The sequence below is a fragment of the Tetrahymena thermophila genome, assembly GCF_000189635.1.
Source record: "Tetrahymena thermophila SB210 genomic scaffold scf_8254429, whole genome shotgun sequence".
Taxonomy (NCBI): domain Eukaryota; phylum Ciliophora; class Oligohymenophorea; order Hymenostomatida; family Tetrahymenidae; genus Tetrahymena; species Tetrahymena thermophila.
Genome location: NW_002476210.1, coordinates 37,967 through 61,289, shown reverse-complemented (window position 1 = coordinate 61,289; position 23,323 = coordinate 37,967). Strand labels below are relative to the sequence as shown.

Genomic DNA, 23,323 nt, shown 5'->3' with positions numbered 1-23,323 from the left:
TTAGTTTTTAACATTCTTTAAACTTATTTACCAATAATTATTTTATAAATGTCAATATTTATTAAAAATATCTATAAATAATATGTAAGCTTATATTTTATGTCTAAAACATATTAAAATAAATTTTTCTTATAAACAATTTGTCTTTATAAATTACTCAAAAATTTTAATATTATAAAATTAGTAAATAGTAAAACGATAAATTATTAAAATTGTATTTAGTGATTAAAATAAGTTAAATTTTTTAAATTCTTCAAGCTAATTTACCAATTGATATTTGATAAATGTTAATATTATTTATATGCAAAGCATATTAAAATAAATTATTTTTCTTATAAATAATTTTATATTTTTAATTTTTATTTGCAGCCTTTGTTTCTTCCAATTAGTAAATAAGAAAATGATATATTATCATACTGTATTGATATAGTTATTGTTATTATTATATTTTTAAAGCAAAATATTATTTGTCATGATGGTAAGCCATTAGAGTAGTTTTTGCTTAAAATTTTCATCATCATCCATTCTATTTTTAATTTCTTATAATTATGGAAAAGATAAAAAAAACAAAAATATATTAATAATGCTTGTTTTGAAATTTACTACTGAATTTGTAGGAAAGGAATTTTTATTTTAGTTTCTTCTATAAAATTTAAATATATTTAAATAAATTAGAAAGATTATTAGTGATTAGAAAGAAAAGTGAGTGTTGTCTTTCTTTGATTTTTATAATAAAAAAATTACTACCATCTAGAAATTAGATATTTGTTTATCATAAAATAATTAAAAAAAGTAATTATAATAAGCTTATTATCTCAAAATAAATAAAAGGAGGAAATGACTAGCAAATAACCTATAGAAAATGATTATTTATCTTTAAAAGTATACAAATGCACTAAAAATTTAGAGGAAGAACACATGAAAGAAATTTTTAGTTAATTTGGAACAGTAGTTGCAGTAAAGAGAGTTATTAAGCCAGAAACTGGAATGAAAGATTAAATTATGTATGTGTAATTTGACAGATGGTAAGGAATGGAACAAGCGTACTGTCACTTAAACCACTCATATATAGATGGATAGAAAATAACTATTGAATTTGTATCAGAAGATTATGATAAGATTAACCAATTAGATAAAGAGTAACACAAGAATTACTAATAATAAAAGTAACAGAACTATAACTAATAATACGATAATCAAAATGATCGCTACAAATAGGATAAGTAATTCATTGATAATTTATAATTACAAAAGAACTAAATTTGTTTCTAATCGCTTTTTAAATTTATTTTAGCTATAACGATAGAGGCTACAATAACTATGATTATGATGAAAAGTATATTTAAACTTTCAATTATTCTTATTTTTATATTTTTAAGTCGTTTAATGCCTAAATATCCAACCAAAGATCTTAATGAAAATCAAACATTCTTTGAGATTTTAGAAATAAGATATTGATTGGTTTAAATGAATGCTTAAATTTTAAGCTCATGTTAGAATAAGTAAGAATATTTCTTTATTATTTAAAGGAGAGATAGTAAAGACTATTCTTCTAAGAGAAACGACAAAGACAACTACTACTATTAATCTCATCCTGATAGAAGGTAAAATAAAAGCTTAAATAACTAGAAATTTTTCTCTAAAATTTAGTTAAATTAATGTTGATAAAGTTAAATATAGATAAGGATATTAATTAGAAAAATTAAGTTAATGAGTATATTAATAAAAAATAAATAGAAAGTGAATAAGAAAAGATATCTTTCTTTCTATCTATCTATCAATCAATCAATCTTGTTTGTTTTAAAAATTTTTTAATTTGAAGATAATAAATTAATTAATTAATTTGTATGAGAATTTAATAATGCTGAATAAAACAACATAGATAGATGAAAAAAACGATCGATTATGGTAATTATTTTAAATATTTTAAATAATTTGAATATAGATCTGATGATAATAGAAGTTATGATAAAAATGATAAGTATTATGATTAAAAGAATAATAGAGATAATTCTTAAGGTTATAGATAAAACTCCAATTATGATAATAATAGATATGATACTAATAGAAATAGAGCAAATTCACCCTATAACTAAAGATATTAAAGAGATTATAACAACAACAACAATGGCAATTATAACCAAATGAATAATTACAATGATGATGGAAGAAATAATAATCGTAGCAATAACGAAGATAGGTATAAAGAAACTTTCAATTAGTCTTATTTGTTTTAAACTATCACATACTTTAATGCTTTACTTAACATAATAATTTATTCAATACATACTTACTTAAACATCTAATAATAGTTTGTTCCTTCATCTTAAATTGAATCTTTAAATTTTAAATATTTTAAATCATTTTAGTTTAGGACTGACTATCTATCAATTTTATGATAATGATACAAAGGTAAAGTAAAGTAAATTATTTATAAAAAATAGAGATAGAAGATATTCAAATAATGCATACAACAATAACTATGATAATGGAAGCTCAAACAATAAATAAAATTATGATCGTTAAAATTACTCTAAGAATAACAATGGCTATAATAAAGGCAGAAACTATGATAACTATTCCAATCATTATAACAACAACAAGTAATTCTCTCATCACTAAACCAATTGATAATTTAATTTTTATTTTATTTTATGCCTAACCAACACTACTACACTAAGCAAATAAACCTCTTTAAATTATTACTCAATGCATTATTTAATTTTCATAGCTTGGTAAAATTAATCAAAATAGCCTTAAAATTAAAAAGCTAGCACTCTTTTGCAGCAAATAAATTTCTTTTTAAAACATATTGACATGCTTTTTTTAGTTCTTCAAAATTTAACTTATCAATCAATCAATCCAAAAATTATTTTACATACTTTAAGTAATTTATTTAAATAATTAAAACCACATTCTTAAATGTTTTAATATGTGAAATCATTCTTTATAAGCTAGATTTAGAATAGGATTATTTAAATAGCGAGCTTAGTTTTATTATAGAGTGCTGAATATAGTATAAAGATTTTATTTTATTTTTGATAAAAATTAGTAGGTTCTATTATTATTTATATTCTTCTTAAGTTAGCTTTCTATAGTAAAGTAAGTATACATACTCTAAATTAGTTAATATTAAATAAAGGTAAGTTAAGTTATATCTGTAAAAATCTATTGGTTTTATTGTTTCGAAAACAGTTAAGCTTCTTCGTTTATTTCTCTACTTTACATAAGTTATTGCTACTTTAGGATAATCAAAATTTTTTAAAGAAATTGTTGGTCAATTAATTAACTGTTTTAAATAAATAAGTTAGATGTTAAAGTTAAATATTATAAAAAGATTTTAAATAAAGCTAATTAATTTGTAAGGCTATTTGATTATTATTTTATTTATATTTAAACTTGTTAGAATCTATTAATTAAAATAAGTTGGTTACTTCAAAGAGTTGATATGTAAATTTATTCATTAAAATCTAATTAATTAAATAAAACAGAAATGAATCAAGAAGCAGAAGTAGAGATAATCAATATAAAAACTACAATTAGAAGAAATACTAAAAAGATAATAAGTCTCATAATCATAATAAGTCTCGTTCTATTTCTAGTAGCAAATCGTACGCCTAATCTCCATATAATAAATGATTAGCAGCAATTTCTTTTTAAGTAAATGCAGTCAAAGAAAGTAAAATAAGCAAATGAAAATTAAATTATATTCTGAATTTTATTTATATATTCTACTTTTTATGTATCAAATTAGTCATTTTTTTATATTAATTTTTTACCAAAAAATTGGATATGCCAATTTTATTATTTTAATTATACTTTTAATTTTGGATAAATCTCATAATTTACTTTTTAAAGATATTCCAAATAAAATTATTGCAAAAAAGATGTCATTTTATTCAAAAAAATTAAATATGTTTTAACAAATTTAAAAATAAATTAATTCTTAAGTATTTAAAATTTATATTCACATTTTGTTTATTTTAAATAATAAAAATGAAAATTAAAGTAAAAGAATTATTGTTTTAATTATTAAATACTACTACAATAAAAAAACAAACAGATCAAGTTTTCTTACATCATTTTTTTATTTTATATATTATTTGTAATTCAATTGGTTTTTATTGTTATATATAATTTAAATATAAGTTTTATACACTAATTAGATAATGCTATAAGATAAAAGAGATAACGCAATAAATATTATTAGTGGTTAGTAATTTAAAATCTAAAAAAATGCAGCAATATTCGTTGTGAAAAAAATCCCCAAAAAAGTAGTAGCATAATCAAAGAGTCCAGCTAAAAAAGTATTAAGAAAAATTGGAATTGAAGTCAAAGCATAAAGATAACGATCATAAGAGTTACCTGATTTAAATCAATAATTTGGTTTAGATGATGAAGATGGAGATTCTAGTAAAAGAAAAGATAAGTAATTAAAAAAGAAGAAAGTTATATAGGATAATTAATTACAAGAAAATGTTTAACAACCTAATAAATCTACTAATCTTGTGAATGATAAAACTCCAGCAATGCCTTAGATCAATAGCCACGAAAAGAGCCAAAGCCCTCTTTAATATAAACAAAAAATTTAAATTAATTTAAATCAAAGCAATTAAATATAAAAAGTTTAGCAACCCAGCAAACATTCATTACTTGTAGTTAAAGACTTTTCATCCTCACCAGATAAAAAGAGCTTTATTAGTAATCAATTAAGTTAAGGGCAGATGAAAGTTATTTAAGCTAATTAGATCTAAAAAGAAAGTGAATCACCAAAGCTTTAGCAATCTGATTAAAAGTAGTTATAACACCACAATCACCATCACAATAAAACTGTAAAGCATGAAGTAAATTAAATATAAAAAATATAAATTATAGTATTTACAGTTATTTTTTTTTATATATTAAAAAGCATGTTCACTCTATCACATCTTAAAGTGGAAATTTATTTATCAGTACTAACGATAGGTTCTAGTAGAATAACACTAACTATGTTAACTAAGTTATTTAAAATTCATCCTCATTTAGTCATTAAAATACTTTAAAAAAATAAAATAATTTGAGTATTCATTAATAATAGCAAGTTGAATAGAATTAAAATTAGTAAAATGTTAATACAACAAACTAAAGTTAACTTTAATAACAATAATAACAATAGCAATAATAATAACAATAATAACCTCCAGTTATTAAATTGAGATACTTTAATATTGACAACTTCTTAAAAAATAATCCCAAATTTTTTTTTGACCATGAGTCAATGCAAAAAAAAGTTTAAATTAAAAAATAAGAAAATGTTAAGAAACTTAGAAAACTCATTAAAAAAACTGATAAATTTAATGAATCTAACACTTAAAAAACAAAAAAAAATTCAATGCAAATAAATACAAAAGATATTCCAACAACACCTTTAGATTCATAAAATGATCAGAAATAGAAATAATAAAATTAATTAGATACTTCTTAAATCTAAAAACCATCTGATAATACCCAAAAAGAAAAGAAGATGTTACAAAGTGAAAATATAAACTAATAAGAGTTTTTTATTTCTCTAAACAATCAGCAGTCTTAATAAACTTAAATTTTAAAAGAAAGAGGCTCTCGTTATGAATAAAAACTTTCTAAATTTTAAATGAGAATATCTTAAAAAAACATTCAAAGCGATTCTGAAAAATAAAATTAGGGTAATCAAGACTAAGATAATGCTGATAATCAAGATTAAGAGGAGGATGTTGATGCAGATGACGATGATGATGAAGAAGATGATGAATAAGAGGAGGAAAGCTAGAGTGAAGAGCAACTAAATAACAAGTAATCTAATTAAAGTGTGAATAATGATCCATTTAAATAAGGGATAACATAAATTACTGCTGAAAATGAAAAAGATTTGATAAAATCTTAAGATTCTCAAACAAAATAAATTTACATAGAAAAATTACCTTCAATAAACATATAAAAGCAGGATCAAACTTAAAAGAGCTAAAAAGAATAAAGTTTAGAAGAGAACAAATAAATATCTCCTTCATTTTAAGCTAGTAATTAGAGTAACTAGCAAAACAAGATTCTTTTTTATGCTTAAAGATTGTCATCTCCTAAAAGTTCTAGATTGTAAAGCCCTTGCTAGATACTCAAGAGCTAATAGAGTTTAGAAAAAATTTCTATTTTATAAAATTAAAATAAATAAGAAAATAAAAATTTTTATCTTAATATAAACATGAATAATAAGCTTCTTAAGAAAAATACATTTATGAAGAATGACATAGAGTCATTATTATCATAAAGAAAATCATTAAAAAAAAAGAATTAAATTCAAAACGACAGATTTTAATGTATTAAATTAAAAAATTACTACCTTTCTCACAGAAATGGTTTAGGATAACCTAAATAGTACTTGGCTATATTTCATTTTGATGGAGTGCTAGGGAGATACGACAGACCATTTTTTTAGAAAGGGGAGAATTATTATGATGAAGAATAATAATGCTATAATGTTCAAATGTCTAAGGATATGAGCATTCATGAATTAATGTTAAGATATTTTTGGTAAAGAGAAAATCTCAAGATCATGTTCAAGTCAATTTCTTAGTTTTATTAAGTTGTTATTATTTTTCCTGAAAAAAATGAAGTTTGGGATTATGTATTTAACTTTTTTATGCACAACAAATATAATATTGATGGTATTTACTATATGCAAAACCCATCGGACCAATAAAGTAATGAAAACTAATTTTTTGAGAGAATTTCCTCTTAGAATTACAAAACTTAGTTTAAACAACCTTTAATTTAGGTAAAATAAAGTTTTAGAAAATAAATTAAACTTTTAATATTATTTTAATTAATGAAAAGGGATAATCTACGTAAAATGAAAGGACTAAACTTTTGGTGGATTACAATATTGTATTAAATGAGTTTGATATCAGAAATCCTAAAAAGATTTTAATTTTTAACTCTTTAGATCTTCATTATGACGAGACATTCTTTACAATAAAAACTCCTTTTTAAATGCTAAAAGAATAATAGCAATAAAATTTATAAAACGAAAAAAAGCAAATGGAGGATGAAATGAAATTTAAATATTATGATTAAAAATATTAAAAAGATTAGCAAAGCTATCATAATAATTAAAACTTTTAGAATAATGAAGAAATTCAATAAAATAATAATAGTAGCATTTTTCCATTGATTAATTAATATTAATATAATAAAAATAACGCATAGGATACTGTAGTAAGTTAAAGTGAAGATGATGCTTCTATGTAATCTTCTTTTTAAGCAACTTTTTACTTCGGAAAAACAGAGTAAATGCAAGCAATACCACTAATTAATAATAATATTTAAAATTTTCCTATGCTCAAATAGCTTCTAATTGACAATTCCGATTACGGGAAACTTTTTATTGGTAAATTCCCAAATATTAACGTCAATAAAGAGTGCCTTTGTCTAGTCCTTCTCCCAAGTATGTATAATAAAGATAGGAATAACAAATATGGAGCTGGGACTAACTGCAAGATACTAACAGAAATTTGCATTGAGTTTATGCATGAAGGATCATAAAAGAATTACTTGTAAAAAAACAGAACAATGTGGGGATTACTAAATTTGAAGCAGGAAATATATGAATCCTACATATATAAATCAAAAAGTGATATAATAAGAGAATACCAATAAAAACTTCTTTTTGAATGTTAGGAGTAAAAAAACATAATGTAAATTTAATAAAAAACTAATAAGCTAGATGAAGAAGATGTAATAAAAAAATTAGATTAAATCTTTAAGGAAAAAGTTTTAAGTATCCAAGCCAAGCAACCAAATAAAATCGCAATCGAGGATCTGAATTTAGAAGAATTAACAGTCAATATTGAGGATATTTGTCAGAGAAATAATAAAATAATAAAGTAATTCAACACATAAGGAAAACTTAGAAAAAACCAAAACTATATTGAAGAAGATCTAGAAATTTTAAATTGGAAAGCTAAAGAAATGATAGACAAAGCAAATTGTATAAATTCCAAACTAATTTGTAATTAAATGAAAGATATAAAAATTGCCTCTAAATACTATGACTCCTATTTTGTTTGTTTTGAATCTTTTAAAACTTTTCTATTGTAAATATGCTGTTTCTTATTTATTTTATGATTTTGGCTCGAATCTAATTCATAAATTAGATCGATCATTTCAAAATTTATTTATCTATCAATTTTTAATAATTTATTAAATTCAAAAAAATTAAGAAATTAAAAAAAAAGAGGAAAAATCAAAATCCCCTCAAATAATTAATGATAAAAATGAAATTATGAACAAATATCTCAAAGTTTTTCAATCTCCATCTATAAAATAAATATAGAGCTGCAATCACACATCCAAATACCGAAAGTTTTTCATCCGCTTATAAAGAGATAAAGAATAGTTCTTAATTTCATTAATTATCATACTCCATTCTAAGAATGACGATGGAAAAATCAAAACAAATTATTAATTCTCTCCAAATGATATTTTTTTCCAAAAAATTTTAGTAAAGATGACAAAAATAATAATAAAAAATAAATAATTTTGCAATATGATATCTCGTTTTCTAAGACAAACCTAAAATATAGTAGCTTAAATATCCATTTAATTTTAAATTATTATAAAAACTTAAAAAAGAAATATTTGAAAATAAATATAAAAATTAAATTAGCCAAAAAGAAAGAAATAAAATTTAAAAATAAAAATCATAAAATAATCAAAATAAAAGATAAATAGATGAATAAATATAAAAAAAAAGAAATGTAAATCCCCAAAAAGCAAAATTTAAATTTTTTAATAATTTGTTTTTTTAATTATCAAATATAATTCAAGCTATAGAAAGAAAATATTGATAATCTTATGTTGGAATAATTAAAATATCTATTTTATTAAAGTAGCAACAACATATATGATAATTATTGTAAATCTCTAAATTTTACAATCTTTACCTTTTAAAATTAATTTAAAACACTAAAAAAATAATTTTTAAGTTACATTGTATAAATTAATAATCAAAATTTACATTATTAATGCACTTATAACAAGGAATAAAATAAATATTTCTATTTTATTTTTGAAAAGCAAAAAGATTTTTGAGTTATAAATAGAGTAAAAGAGAAGGATAAGATTTTTATATTGTTTGATAACAAATCAAAATATAAATATTAATTTTACTTTAAAATTGATTATTGATTTATTATAAATAAAAAGTAATACAAAATGATGAAATATTCTATCTTATTATTTATATTTCTTTACATTAATCTTAGCCAAGCTGGTCTTCCTGGAGGATGGCATGAAGTAGATTTAAGTAACCCTTAACAATAGTTTTAATAAGCAATTTAGTTTTCTAAAGAAAATTTTGTATCTGATTGTAAACTAGAAAATCTAAATTCATCAGTTTAGTTACAAAATGTGATTAAAGCCTCATATTAAATTGTTGCTGGTACTAATTATAAAATAGTATTTAAAACAGATCACTATAGCGAAAGCACCCTAACTGTTAAAGTTTTTGCTTCTTTACCTGACAATGGAAAAGTAAGCTACTCAATAACAGAATGCTTCTGAGCAATAAATAAATAATTAATTAATTTTATTCTATGTTAATAAGTGAGTAGGGTCAAATTAAAAAAAGTATAAATGGTCTTTTAAAAGCTTATTTATGTTTTTATATTTGAGTATTCATTCTTAATTCTTTATTTGAATAGAAAAAAACAAAGAAATAAAATAAAATATTTACTCAAAATTGATCATTTGATATATTTTTATAAGTATTAAATTACAAATTTTATGAAATTCCTAATTAAGTTTTATTTTTAAAAAATTAATAATGAATGAATAGCATAAAAATTAATTTATTTTTTGGAAAAATAGTTTTTGAATGAAAAAAATATTAATAAAATAAAATGATCAACAATTTTTTTAAATCTGTTAAGTTTGTTTGATGTATTATTTATTATAAATTTATTCACAATCATTTTTGGTTTTGTATTATAGATAAATCTAAGATACTCATTAGAGAAATATTTGCATCACTTTAGTTGAGGGAATTAATGGCACTTATATCATTTATATTTATAGGAAAGTATTCTTTTTGTTATTCTTCTTTGTATTTTTTGTCATCTTACTCTTCTTATTCTAATTCTTCTTCGTCTTCTTCTTCTTATTTTATATCTTTTTATATTTGATTTTTTATATTTTTCATTACGAAATATTATGAAAATCTTGGATTGTAGCCTATCAACTCAATTATTTTAGGAAGAACACAATAGTAGAAATTTTGATTTTTTAAAGAATCCTTAGATAACTCATATAAATCTTTTAAGTCACTTTCAAATTAACTTAAATCATGTTGATCCAGTTTCTTATTTTTGGTAATGAAGTAAAAATTAACTAAGTACATAGCCTCATTGAGTAAATAGATAGCTTTATCTTTCATTTTTTTTTATTACTATTATTAGATTTTAACTTTGTTCTTTACATAAATAACAGGGTTCATAGCTTCATTATATAAATACATGCATTTTTCTTATTATAACTCTTCTTTAAAATAATTATTAAAGTAATCCACAAAATCTTAGGAAATATCTTTTATCAAATTATTTTTATACAATTTTATTAATTCATGAAGACTAAGGTAATAACCGCTAGAAATAGCCTAAGAATTTTACATTTTATGGTCGTTATTAAATAGATCATTCCTTTGATTGACATCAGTCCTTTATAGAATGTAGTTTATTGATAATTAGTTTAAATTTTTATAGAAAATCATCATATTCTATTTTTTAGTTAAGTAAAACGATTTAAAGTTTTATCATTTTTAAGATTTAAATTATAAAAACTTTTCATATCAAAGTTAAATTTATAAAAATGTAATGCAAATTTTTTTATTTTTCAATTATTAAATTTTTTTAAAAACTATTTCTTAAATAGTAAATTAGAAATCATTTACTTTTTGAAATAAACAATTTTAATATGGAAAAAAACCTAAATTAAATGATAAGATTTGAAAGCACCTTAAATTCTCATTAATTAAGGTAAGCCTAATGAAGGAATAAAATTCAAATTTTAGAAAAATTTAATAGATTAAAACTAGGAAAATGGTTTTTTATAAAAACCTTAAGTAATGATAATATAAGGTATATATTATTTATTTTGTATTGTAAATCTGGATAAAAAAAACCACGAGATTAAATAAATATGAAGGAATTTATCAAAAATAATGAATTACTTTAATACATTTCTCTATGAGTTCTTAAGGGAGAGATAGTTCTTTTTCTACAAAAATATTTCTAAACTAGTGCAATTAGAAAAAGCTGTTTTGTGTTGTTTTTATTTAATTTTTTAAATCAGAAAGCTATTTTTGAATTTCTTCATAGAGTTCATAAATTAAATTTAATGTTTAGTTATTCTTTTCTAGGTTCTCATTTTATTATTTTGATTACTTGTTTTTGATTTTATATTATAAATTTAAGGAATAGACGATGTGATTAAGCTAAGATTTTAAGAGAAAGTAGAAATCATAGTATTTCTTTTCTTTCTTAAATTTATCTAAATTAAATGGAGGTTCATTTAAATTTAATTCGTCAAACAATTCATGTAAATAACTTTCTTTATTATATTAATATTAGTCTTACTAATTGCTTTAATTATTTATTTATTGCTGTTGTTATTGTATTTATTCACCATAAAAAAGAAGCATAGCTTAAGATTTAATATTATTTTTTATTATTCCATTTAGAAATTATTATCCTCTAGTTTCAATCTTTCCTTTACTTTTACTTTGCTTACTGCCTTCATTTTCACTCATACTTTGATTTAACCAATTAATATTCCCCTAAAAATTTTTATCGTTACTTCTATTTTAAATTTCCTTTATTTTTGATTTTGTAAACTCCTCCATTTCGTTTATTTCGTTTGTTATAAGATTAGGATTAATAATTACAATATATTCTCTTTAATTATTTTCAAAAACATCTTCTCTTTAAGAATATAATTCAGGCCAAAAATAATATTCTTAAAAATCTGTATGGAATAAAATGATACTTTAATCTATTTTAATTTCGTTACTTTAATAATTATATTCACCTTGTAACACATCAAATACATAAAATTTGCCAACAAAAGTTCCTCTTTTTTTTGCTACTAAAACCCTCTTTACTTCTAATTTTTAATGTTGAGGAAGCTATTTAATTTAAATAAATTATAAATCGTTTGAAAATAAAGACAAAGTAATTTAGTCGTAAATTAGTATGAATATCTGAAAGGAAAGTTTAAATTAGTAATAGGAAAAAATTTAGAAGAAAGAAATCTCTACAAAATTAAAAAAAAAAAAACAACCTTTAACTAAATTTATTCTATTGTGAAGTTTTTAGTAAGTTCTTTTTTAGTTTAATCATATATGGTCTCAAATATGTCCTTTATTTTTATTGCTTTTCTACCTGTAATAATAAAACTGTCTTAGATTGGGTATATATTTTAACAAAGATAAGATTCTAGTTGATTTATTTTTTGCAATATTTTAACCTCATTTAGTTATAATGAAAGCTCAAGACCTTCAAATTTATCTTATTAGATTGGCTCATTAAGTTTTTAGAGTATTAAATCTTTACTTTGAAGAAAATCACCTAAATTTGTCTTGTTGATAAAACCTTTATTTTTGCATTTATTTATACTAAATATTTATAATGTAGCTTTTTCATATATTTGATTTTTTTCTTCTTGATTAAATGTAAATTTTATTTGATAGCCTTCATTTTACATTATCTCATGATAAAAGAGTGTGCACAATTTATTCACACCATTATTGAGCTTATAGTTTACAAAAATAGATGAGAATTTCATATTTTTATAATCAAAATCAGCACCTGTAAGAATTTTGTCTAGTAATTTAAAGTTAAGATACCCAATTTCTTAATGTTGACCTTGAATTTCAATGTTATCTATTTCAAAAGTGTAAATTGGTTGAGTACAATTGACATTACTATTTTAGATATAATCAAGAAAGGTTTTTTCCAGGTCATCATGATTCTCAGATTAAGTTGCAAAAAAGCAATTTCTTTTCATACACCTACTTGTTATCGCATCGATCTTATATCCAGCAAAATCTTCTATTCGAAAAGAATCATCCTTAATGTACTGTTCAAAAGTACTTTTAAAAAATTTATCACTTGTCTCTTCGAAGTCAAATAAGTTCAAATCTTCATCCAGCAAATAAATTATAGAATTCTTTTCATAAAACTTCTTAATTTAAAAACTTGATGATAAAGGAACAAGTTCTTCGTTTCCATAGATAACAACTGAAGGAGTAATAATTATTTTGTTTACTAAACAAAAATTTTCAGGAATCCATAAAGATTTATTGATTTCGTTTTTAAGATCTTTTAAATCGCTAAATTATTTTAGTTTTTCATCTAAAAAGGCTTTGAAATCACGATTTTAAATCTATTTTTAATTAATTTTTAAATATAAATAAATTTTAATTACTTTTTTACTTAATAAATGGAAGGATTCAAGTGCATTAGTCTAAACAAAAGTGTGACTTTTTGAAAATTTTTGTTAATAATTTATTGTATATTATAATCATTGAGCATACGGAGATCCAGTATTTTAGACATAACTAGCTTAGCTAAAGATTTTTTAAACATAGATACATACTGTTTGCATTTTTTATTTTTGAGATCTTCTAGAAATTCTATAACTTTGGTAAAATAGTTTTAGTATAGCAAATCTTGAGGCTAAGATTTTGGTGATAATTGTTCATGAAATTAAACTTTATTTTATTCTTTAAAGTATGAAATTATATTAGCAAAGGCTTCTTTGTTTTCTAAAATATACTCTCTGCTTGCATTTATTTAAATGACATGATGCTGAAGTATTTACATTTTTATTAAATTACTCTATTCTTATATTTTACCCAATAAAAAATTATTATATCTCTCCCAGTTCAAAAAATCATAATGATAGTAAAATTTATTGTTAACTTCTAAGCTTTTGCTTATTTTAGGAAAACCTGCTATCTTTAAAAAGAGAGTAAAGTCATCTTTATTATTTGAGAATAGATTTCTAGTATAAATGCTCTCCACTTGCACTTAAAGTTTGAATGGAATGTAATAATCCAACACTTTTAATGTAAAGAAAATAAAGAATTAATTTTCATCTTTAAAGTTTTTTTTGTGTATAAATTCAACAAAACAAACTCCTTAGCATCCTTCTTTTTCTTCTTCATACAAATCTTTTAATTCTTTTAAATCCCAAATTTTTATGAACTCACTTGAAGGATTCTTTTACATACCGTATGAAAAGTTATTTAAGACAATTTTGTTTTAAGTAGGATACTAAAATATGTCTGTGTGTGGTCTGTAAAAATTCTTATAGATAGAACTTCTGATATACTATCTTTCCTCATAAGAATCTGCCTTTAGCATTCTTTTTATTTTTTATATTAAATTTTGGTCACATTTTTTCTAACTATATTACAGAAGCATATGGATATTAATTTTATCAGGATTATTATCACTTTTCTTTTAAAAAACTTATATCTTAGTAATCTTCTTTTTCATTTATCCGAACTAAACATTGTGATTATTTGCTTACATTAGATTATCTAGTTATTTATTTATACTTCCTTAAGTATGTTGTCCTATTTAGTATTTATCCTAAAGATCATTGAATTCATCTATTAAGCTGATTATCATGACTTTTTCATAATGTTTCTTTCCTTAAAATATCTTATCTTCTTAAATTTTGCTAGCTATTGAATGAAAATCTTTAAATAAGTTTTCGTCAACATTTTTAAATGTTAAACAAATTGTGTAGATATTTTTATCGTTCTAAAAGTTATCTTATTTAATCATATATTCTAAGAAGTTATTAAAATCTAAGAAAAAGAAATTTAATTAATATATAATATTTGTTTCTTACTAAATTTTTGTTTTGCTTTTATCAAATTTTTTTACAAAAATATGAGAAATTTACCCTACGAAGAATAATATGATATATCTTAACATATTTATTTCATCCAATAAAAATTCTATTAAATGCATCATTAATTAAATAAAAATTGTATCTATTTATCAAAATAAAATAATTTTAAATTCAGCTATATTTAGTTTTATTTTATTTGTAAATAGATTAGGAAAATTAAAAAAATATCATATTTTATTTGCTTCTTCTATACATAATTCTTTAGGTTTATCTCTTTGGGTTAATAAATACTTATACAATATGTATATTAATAAACTCTTAACTAATTTCCAATAATTAATTAAATTAATTTTATAGAATTTCAACAATAAAAATATTTTATTTTAATACTGTTTTAGAAAAAATATTATTTTTCAAATTTAAATTTCCTTTCTAATTTATTTTTGTTTTAATATCTTTACTTAATTAAAAAAAAAAATGAATTACTATGTTGTAAATAATAAATGATGATATTTTTGTTAAGTTTTTTATACTGACTATAATTAAAAAACATTAAAGAATTTATTTAATTAATTTTAATGAACATATGCAATTTCCTCAAAAATAATAATTACTCTTGAAAACAATTTTAAATAATTTAATAACTTCAAAATAGAGTTTTCTGCTAATCAATTTCCCAAAACATAATTTTTAAGAATTAAGACAATTAATATGCTATCAAAATATCTGACTTAATAAAGTTTGGTGCTCATTAAAATTTCCATAACAATTATACTATTTTAATAGAGTTCGCATTGTCTTTGTGTGAAGATGTAAAAAAATTAAATTAGTTAGAAATTATTTGATTAATTAATAAAGAAATACTAAACATTCTTTCTAGTTAAATTGATTTAGTTTTATTTGTTAAAAATAAAATAGATAGAAGAAAAGTAGAATAATTAAATTTAAAATATTTTATTAGATTAATGACTGATCATAATAATACATTTGGTGCTACTATGAACAAAGCACTAAAGGATGATGGGGATGATTTTTTAAATATGGCGTTAAAAAAATGGAAATTCAACTCAAAGTATAAAAGAAACCAAATAATATTTATTTGTTTGCGTAAATTTATTTTTGATTTACTTAAAATGTATATATGTACCAATAAATTTAGAAAGCAAACATTATTTTCAACAATAGATAATAAGGAAATCATTTGTTTAAATTTTTTAAAGATGAATTAACCATTAATATAAATTAAATATTTTTTAACAAATAACTTTTAGTTGTATTCTTCTTAACGTTTGGATCAGTATTTACATATTACTATACATAAATACAGTAAATAAAAGAATAGTATGACAATCAATGCTCACTAAATACCCGCTGTTAGATTTAAATAGATATTACATAAAAAATGACTTAGCCTATTTTTTTCTATTATGAGATTGATAATTTCTATCAAACAAACAGAAAGTTCTACTAATCAAAAGTAATTAAATATTTTATACTTGAAATGATTAACGAAACAATATTTTAATAAAACCATTAAAAAGGATACTCTTCAGCTAAAAGGTGAAGATAGAACTATTTCACAGCTATCTTCATGTGCTCCATATGTTACAAATCAAGATATGGGGAAAACATTAAGCTTTACAGGATAAACTTTGAATCCCTAAGATCCTGCTATTCCTTGTGGATTATTATCAAAGCTTTATTTTAATGGTAAATCAAAAATAATTATAAAACCTTTTTTATTTGTTCTACTTTTAAAAATCATATTTTTTAATTTATTTTTTAATATTTAAATAAAAAATGAATTTATATTTTCGCAATAGATTAAAATTAAGTGTAAATAATTAGAAAAAAGGATTAGATTTTAATTTTAAAATAAATTTAAAGAGCGTTCTAATGATTATAAAATATAAATAAATTTAAAAAAATAATATTTTCATAAACAAAAAAGAAATTGCAAAAAAATAAATAATACAATTTATTTTATTGAGCTAAATTAAATTAATTCTTTAACTTTTTTATATCAAAAGATACATATTAACTTTAAAGTTAAAATGGGACTCTTATTTAAATCGATCAATCATAAATAGCTTGGACTGTTGATATTGATTATAACTATAAATAAACAAGTGATGCTCCACAAAAGGCCTGGGTAGATGTGACAGATGGTAATCATATTTATTATTTATTTATTCACCATGGCTTTCTTAACATATTTAAAAATTTTTAAACATCAGAGCATTTTATGGTATGGATGAGAACATCAGGAATGGGAACATTTAAGAAATTATGGGGAAGAATAAAATAGGACTTGCCAGCTGGAGTATATAAGTTAACAATAAACAACTGTAAAATAAAATTAATTAATTTAAAAAATAAATATTAACATTTTTTTTAAATTAAGAATATAATACATCTGAATATAACGGATAGAAATTCTTTATAATAACTACTTCTTCTCCCTTTGGTTAAAAAAATATTGTTCTAATTGTTGCTTATTTTTCAGGAGCTCTTATTTGCATCATTTCAGTAGTTTCTTTGTATTTTTTCAACAAGGCAAAGAAAGATAAATGATTTAAATGTATTTGATTAATTATATCTTTAAATTTAAATAAAAACTAAATTATTAAATAAACTTAACTCAATATCTCTTATTCATATTACTTATAATTGATTAAATAATATAAATTTTATCTAAGTTAAATAAATGTCTCTCTCTCGTAACACTAAATGATTTTAATAAATTGGGAATATATTTATTTTAATAGAATTTAGAACTAATTTAAAAGTTATATGTTATATATTAATTATCATAATTATATTATTTGTGTTTGCTCACATTATTGTTTTAATTTAATTTAACGTTCAAAGGGATTTGCTATGCATTTATTAGATAGTAGATAACCTAATTTCTAATTGTTTTTTAAATTTATATTAATAGACTTCTATTCAAGAAAAATAAATTAATTATTAAGGTTAATAATTCTCTATAGGTTATTTATTTTCCATTTGTTAGGAACAAAAAATTATAAAGATTAATAAAAATGACAGAAAATAATACATTTGGTACAATGAATAAGGCGCTTAAAGATGATGGCGACGATTTTCTAAATACAGCTTTAAGAAAGTGGAAGTTTAATTCTAAATATAAAAGAAACAAACTTTTATTTATTTTACTCAGTAAAATTTTCATTTTTGATGCATTAATTAGGACTAGATATTTGATTGCAGAAACATCAATTTAATAAAGATCCTTAAGATTTTGCAAAAATGATTTTGTTATGAGGATATTAATCATTTATTTAATAAATAGCTTTGTTTTTCATATTGTTTGGATCTCTTTTTACCTACTATTACACTTAGATTGTTTAGGTAACTGTGCGCTATGATAATTAATGCGTTCTTGGTACAACTTGCACTTTTAACATAAATATACCTTCATATATGTCACAGCCCATCTTTTTTTACTACTAACTTGACAACTTCTTTTAAACCCATAGAAAATTCTACTAATCAAAAGTATTTTTTTGATATATTAAAAAAAATAAAATATATTTAAGTTCAACTAATATCACATTTAGGATATTTAACAATTAAGGGGATAAGATAGGTCTCTATCAGATTTAGTATCATGTGCTCCTTTTGTAACAAATGCTGATATGGGTAAAGTACTAAGTATAGGTGGAACTCCTTTGAATCCAAATGATCCTGCTATCCCTTGCGGTTTAATTGCTAAAACTTTTTTTAATGGTAATTATTTAATTAGTTTTTACTATAAAAAGCAACTATTAATTATTCATAAATCTGCTAAAATAATTATTAAATCATAAAAACAAATAATGAATTATTTTTTTTACATAAAAAATAATGAAGATACTTTCAAGATGTACCAGGAAACTTAGAGTATTCAAATATTTGAAAATGATATAGCTTGGGATGTAGATATAGAATATAATTATAAGCCTACAAGTAATGCACAAACTCAAGCATGGCATGATGTAACAGATGGTATAAATATTAAGCATTTTAAATTGTATTAATTAATATTAAAAATATGATTTATTTAAAAAGAGCATTTCATGGTTTGGATGAGAACTTCTGGAATGGGAAAGTTTAAAAAGCTATGGGGCAGAATAAAATAAGATCTTCCAAGCGGAGATTATAAAATAGTAGTTAATAATTGTAAAAATATTTTTTTTCTAAATTATAAAACCTCAACATTTTCTTTATCAAAATTAGAATATAACTCAAGCGATTTTAATGGTTACAAGTATGTACTGTTAACAACATCTTCTCCTTTTGGTTAAAAAAATTTAGTACTCATAGTAGCTTATTTTTCAGGGGCTTTTGTTTGCATCGTTTCATATATCATTTTATTGACTTTAGATAAAAATAAGAAAGACAAGTGAAAAAAAAATTATTAAGATAGTGAGTGTATCAGCTTGTAAAAAATTAAAAGAAACATTAAAATGTTTAAAAATAAAATAATAAGCAAGAAAAAAATTAGAAAGTTAAATTAAAAAAATCTAATCTATCTATTAATCAATAATATATATTCAATCAAAATAAGTTTCAATCAATGTTAAAAAATTTAAATCTATTAAAAAGTCTATGTTTATCCATTCTTGTATTTGTTTCATTTTTCTTATAGATTAATCAACATTGATTTCACTTTAAAATATTTCTCTATAAAATAACTTAATTTTTTGTCTTAACAGCAATTAATTTTAATCACTCATTAAACTTTTGTATTCAAAATTTTTTTGTTTAAATCAAAATTATTGAATTTATAATTAGAATATTAATTGGAAGCTTTAGCAAATTTTTTTTTATATAGAAAATTGGATAGATATATTTTATAAGAATATCAATACAAATATTGCGCCTTATTTATTTAGGATAATAAAAATATTTGATATTTATCATAATAGCCACACCAAAGCTTATCCTTTGAAACTTCAACTCAAAAATAAGTAATCTAAATACTGCTTATAATATATCAATTTTAATGACTAGAAATCAATTTAAGCTGTTTTAATTGTATGGACGAGGAGTGGTACTATTATATAATAGACACGTCAAGTGAATGTACCCTAAGATATTTAAAAAAGTTTCTATTTTAATTTAATGCTCTTAAAATACAAAATTCTTTGATATTTATTTATAAATTAATAAATTATAACAAAAAATTAAAAAAGGCTTCAATTGAAACAATATGGAAAACTAAAATTTTGTTAACGAATTAAATAAATCAGAACAATCTTAAGATATGAGTCAAGCTACCATTAAAGAGACTGAATTAATCGAAAATTCTGACAGTTAAATAATTGGTCAAAAAATGGAATAAGAAGAAGTATAGAATTAAGAAGAAACAACTGAAGAGACTGCTGTAGAAAATGATACTGAAAAATAAGCGAAGGTCGATATGTAAAAAGATGAGAATATTTAACTATTTAAAGATATGTTTGAAGAAAAAATTCTTCTTTTTGCTCTGTAAACTTTAGTAGCTACATATAATAATTTGGATAAATCGTAAACAGCTAAGGCAATTGAGTTGCTCAAAGAGATTATTTTATTAAAAAAGAAACTCAAATTAAATTGCTTGAATGAATTTAATTGTATTTTGAGTTACACAATGAACTTAGAGAGAAAAGAATTCACTAAATTAGGATTAGAAGCTTTCTATGAAATTAAGGCTTAAATTTCACCTGATGATGCTGAGGATAATGCAAACTTATATTCATTTATATGTACTGCAGAAATGATTTTAGGAAATAGTGATACTGCTTAATTTGTGATTGAGGAAGCTCTTGCTTATATTAAAGCAAAAGGACTTGATAAAAATGGTTTACAAACTAGTGGATTGATTCGCTAAAGAACTAAAATATATGAAAATAGATAGTAACACAAAGAATATGTAGAAGATCATAAACTATCTATTTCTATACTTGAAAATGTAGATCCTCATTTAAAAACAGACTTCCATGATAAATACATAGCATAAATGATACCTCAATACATAGAAACAGAAATGGAAAAGCTTAAAATTTATGATTTTGAAAATTAAGAAAAAAGACTAAAGCAAGCATATGACATCTGGAAGAAAAGAGAAGGCGACAATCCAAAAGATTTTTGTAATTTTAAGACAACTTTTTTACTTTTGGCACTATATTACAAATTCAAAGATCCTAGTGAGTACCTTGACCTCTAGTAAGAGATAGAAAGAAATAACAACATTTTAAAGGGTATTATATTTAATAGTGGATAATATTTAAGCATTTTTACAAAATCTCTTTTTATATTATCCCTCATTAAAAAATAATAAAGTGAAGCTTAATAAAAGTAGAATGGAAACGGTTCTATTGAAAGTAATTAATAAGACTAATAAGTCGTAAGCGACGTAATGCATAATTAAGAGAATATTCAAAAAGATTTAAACTAATCTCAAGAATAATAACAAGATGATCAATAAAACATAATTTGATAGATTTTAAATATCTTTAATTATTAATATAATATATTAAATAGTTGAAGATATTCTCAGTATTCTTTTAATTGATTGATTTTTTTATTTTGTCTTCAATTTTTTTGTAATTTTTTTATTAAAATTTTTATTTACTTCAATGAGATTTTGTTAAAAATAACTAAATTATAATTAAGTAATTAATTTTATGTAAATTCATTTGTCTTATTTTTATTTTTACATTTAATGAAATTATTAATTTTAATAATATTCACTCCAAATAAATCTTCATTAAAATATTACCTTTGATATAAATTTTTTAATAATATTATAATTACACTATTATCTCATTTTTTTATTGAATTAAATTGCATATTGAGAAATTTGTATTATTTATTATAAAACCAATTCCTCTGAATATTTTTTAAAAATAAAATAAATTATTTTATAAACCATAGTCATAATGAAGAAATAGCTCTTGAAGAATTTTTATTTATTAATTTGTAATTTGATATGGTAGTGTTTAATCAATTTTTATTTTTTAATATTAGATAATTTCTCATTAATAGGTCATATTATAGTAACACTCAAAAATGAAAATATTTTACATTTTTATTTTTTTTAAATTTGATAATTTAGAAAATAATTTTCAAAGTGGGTTCACATTTCAAATATATAATATATCTAACATACAATTTTGAATTTTAAAAAAAACTTATTCCAATTAAGTTTCACAAAATATATATGTAGACATATTTAAAAAATATCAAATCCTTTTTTAATTTGTTTTATGGTTTAAAGCTAGTTTTAAATGAATAAATTACTTTGAGAAAGAATAAATATTTGGAAATAAATAAATCAATCAATTAATATTATTTAACATTTAATTGCCAATTTAATTTATCAAATTTAATCAATTTCTTTTTAAAAAAATATTAATATATAGAAAAAACAATTTATTTTTATGATAAATTTTGGTTACTAATCAATAATTAATTATATAAATTTATTCTATGGATTTCAATCACGGAAATTATGTTAAATGGTAACAGTTTTTGGATTAAGGACTTTAGTTTATCCAGCGCATTCTGTAAATCCAGTTTTTTCCCATTCTGGTATGGCTTAAGTTCCATCAGAAAGGGTAATATTCATTTAAGAATAAGTCATTTTTCCAAAAGGATAATCATTGCATTCGATTGTGTGATAAACTTCCAAAGCAGCAGTTACCCAATCAAAATTCCTTCCATTAGTATCAACAGTAAGTAGTGATTAATCTCCATACTTATTTTAAGAGATAATAGTAATTTAGGAGTTATTTACTTCAACAGAACCATAAACTTGGTCACGAGGAGTAATGTTTTTAACGGCTTCAGTGTTAATAGCCTATCCACTAGGACAGCAATTCCATGATTAAAAATACCACCCATCTAATGTATAGCTCAAAACAGGTTAAATAATCGAGAGACCTGAACCACTATTATCGTTATTTTAAGCTCCAATAAAATAGTATATATATTAATCATTCTTACCAAGAGGAGTACTAGGCACAGAATAAAAAGATTCAAACTTACTTAATTTAGTATTTTCAGGAATATCCCAACTAGCAGAATCTATCCAACCATCATATTTTACTGATTCTCTTTGTTTTCTTGTTAGGTCATTTTTTATACATTTTTCATTTCTTTCGAGTCTTTTAGAAAAATTTCTTTAGCCATGAGTAATGAGTACACCGTCTTCAGTTTCTTAAATATAAGAACCTGATGGAACATTTTGAACACATTCTCTTAACATCAAGCCAAAAGGAGTATGCACATATTCTTCTCCATCTATAATTTTTACTTGTTAGTCGTGAGGGAAAAGAGACTCAGCAGTAGCAACTGAGGCAATAAGTAAAAGGCCTAAAACTAAGTTTTGATAGCAGGTTTATTTCAT

General features: G+C 21.6%; 8 protein-coding genes across 8 annotated transcripts; 6 read left to right on the top strand and 2 right to left on the bottom strand. All coding sequences in view use genetic code 6, as the record gives it.

The window, feature by feature from the left end:
- Positions 1 to 837: 837 nt before the first annotated feature.
- On the top strand, positions 838 to 3,639 carry TTHERM_01043220 (RNA recognition motif protein; the record flags this gene model as incomplete). Its single annotated transcript, XM_001030668.3, has 6 exons — positions 838 to 1,223; positions 1,295 to 1,336; positions 1,530 to 1,604; positions 1,946 to 2,200; positions 2,445 to 2,603; positions 3,492 to 3,639. 6 exons carry the CDS (start codon positions 838 to 840, stop codon positions 3,637 to 3,639), a joined length of 1,065 nt encoding a protein of 354 aa, XP_001030668.2.
- Positions 3,640 to 4,169: 530 nt separating this feature from the next.
- On the top strand, positions 4,170 to 8,133 carry TTHERM_01043210 (hypothetical protein; the record flags this gene model as incomplete). The annotated part of the gene is made up of 3 exons (XM_001030667.2): positions 4,170 to 4,844; positions 4,910 to 6,784; positions 6,844 to 8,133. The coding sequence occupies 3 exons, from the start codon at positions 4,170 to 4,172 to the stop codon at positions 8,131 to 8,133; spliced, it is 3,840 nt and encodes a 1,279-aa protein (XP_001030667.2).
- A 77-nt stretch (positions 8,134 to 8,210) lies between these two features.
- On the bottom strand, positions 8,211 to 14,902 carry TTHERM_01043190 (hypothetical protein). The gene is made up of 4 exons (XM_001030665.2): positions 13,497 to 14,902; positions 12,343 to 13,446; positions 11,234 to 12,187; positions 8,211 to 10,780 (listed from the first exon to the last, which is right to left on the bottom strand). Exons 1-4 carry the CDS (start codon positions 14,856 to 14,858, stop codon positions 9,977 to 9,979), a joined length of 4,224 nt encoding a protein of 1,407 aa, XP_001030665.2. The 5' UTR covers positions 14,859 to 14,902; the 3' UTR covers positions 8,211 to 9,976.
- TTHERM_01043200 (cystatin domain protein) lies at positions 9,223 to 9,570 on the top strand (the record flags this gene model as incomplete). Its single annotated transcript, XM_001030666.1, has 1 exon — positions 9,223 to 9,570. One exon carries the CDS (start codon positions 9,223 to 9,225, stop codon positions 9,568 to 9,570), a length of 348 nt encoding a protein of 115 aa, XP_001030666.1.
- A 991-nt stretch (positions 14,903 to 15,893) lies between the features above and the next one.
- TTHERM_01043180 (ligand-effect modulator 3 LEM3 family protein) lies at positions 15,894 to 17,502 on the top strand (the record flags this gene model as incomplete). The annotated part of the gene is made up of 6 exons (XM_001030664.2): positions 15,894 to 16,035; positions 16,200 to 16,405; positions 16,470 to 16,638; positions 16,959 to 17,096; positions 17,166 to 17,276; positions 17,333 to 17,502. 6 exons carry the CDS (start codon positions 15,894 to 15,896, stop codon positions 17,500 to 17,502), a joined length of 936 nt encoding a protein of 311 aa, XP_001030664.2.
- A 470-nt stretch (positions 17,503 to 17,972) lies between these two features.
- Positions 17,973 to 19,337, top strand: TTHERM_01043170 (ligand-effect modulator 3 LEM3 family protein; the record flags this gene model as incomplete). The annotated part of the gene is made up of 6 exons (XM_001030663.3): positions 17,973 to 18,108; positions 18,242 to 18,447; positions 18,510 to 18,678; positions 18,802 to 18,936; positions 19,000 to 19,110; positions 19,168 to 19,337. 6 exons carry the CDS (start codon positions 17,973 to 17,975, stop codon positions 19,335 to 19,337), a joined length of 927 nt encoding a protein of 308 aa, XP_001030663.2.
- An 806-nt stretch (positions 19,338 to 20,143) lies between these two features.
- TTHERM_01043160 (hypothetical protein) lies at positions 20,144 to 21,412 on the top strand (the record flags this gene model as incomplete). The annotated part of the gene is made up of 1 exon (XM_001030662.3): positions 20,144 to 21,412. The coding sequence occupies one exon, from the start codon at positions 20,144 to 20,146 to the stop codon at positions 21,410 to 21,412; it is 1,269 nt and encodes a 422-aa protein (XP_001030662.1).
- A 999-nt stretch (positions 21,413 to 22,411) lies between these two features.
- Positions 22,412 to 23,323, bottom strand: TTHERM_01043150 (hypothetical protein; the record flags this gene model as incomplete). The annotated part of the gene is made up of 1 exon (XM_001030661.3): positions 22,412 to 23,323. The coding sequence occupies one exon, from the start codon at positions 23,321 to 23,323 to the stop codon at positions 22,412 to 22,414; it is 912 nt and encodes a 303-aa protein (XP_001030661.1).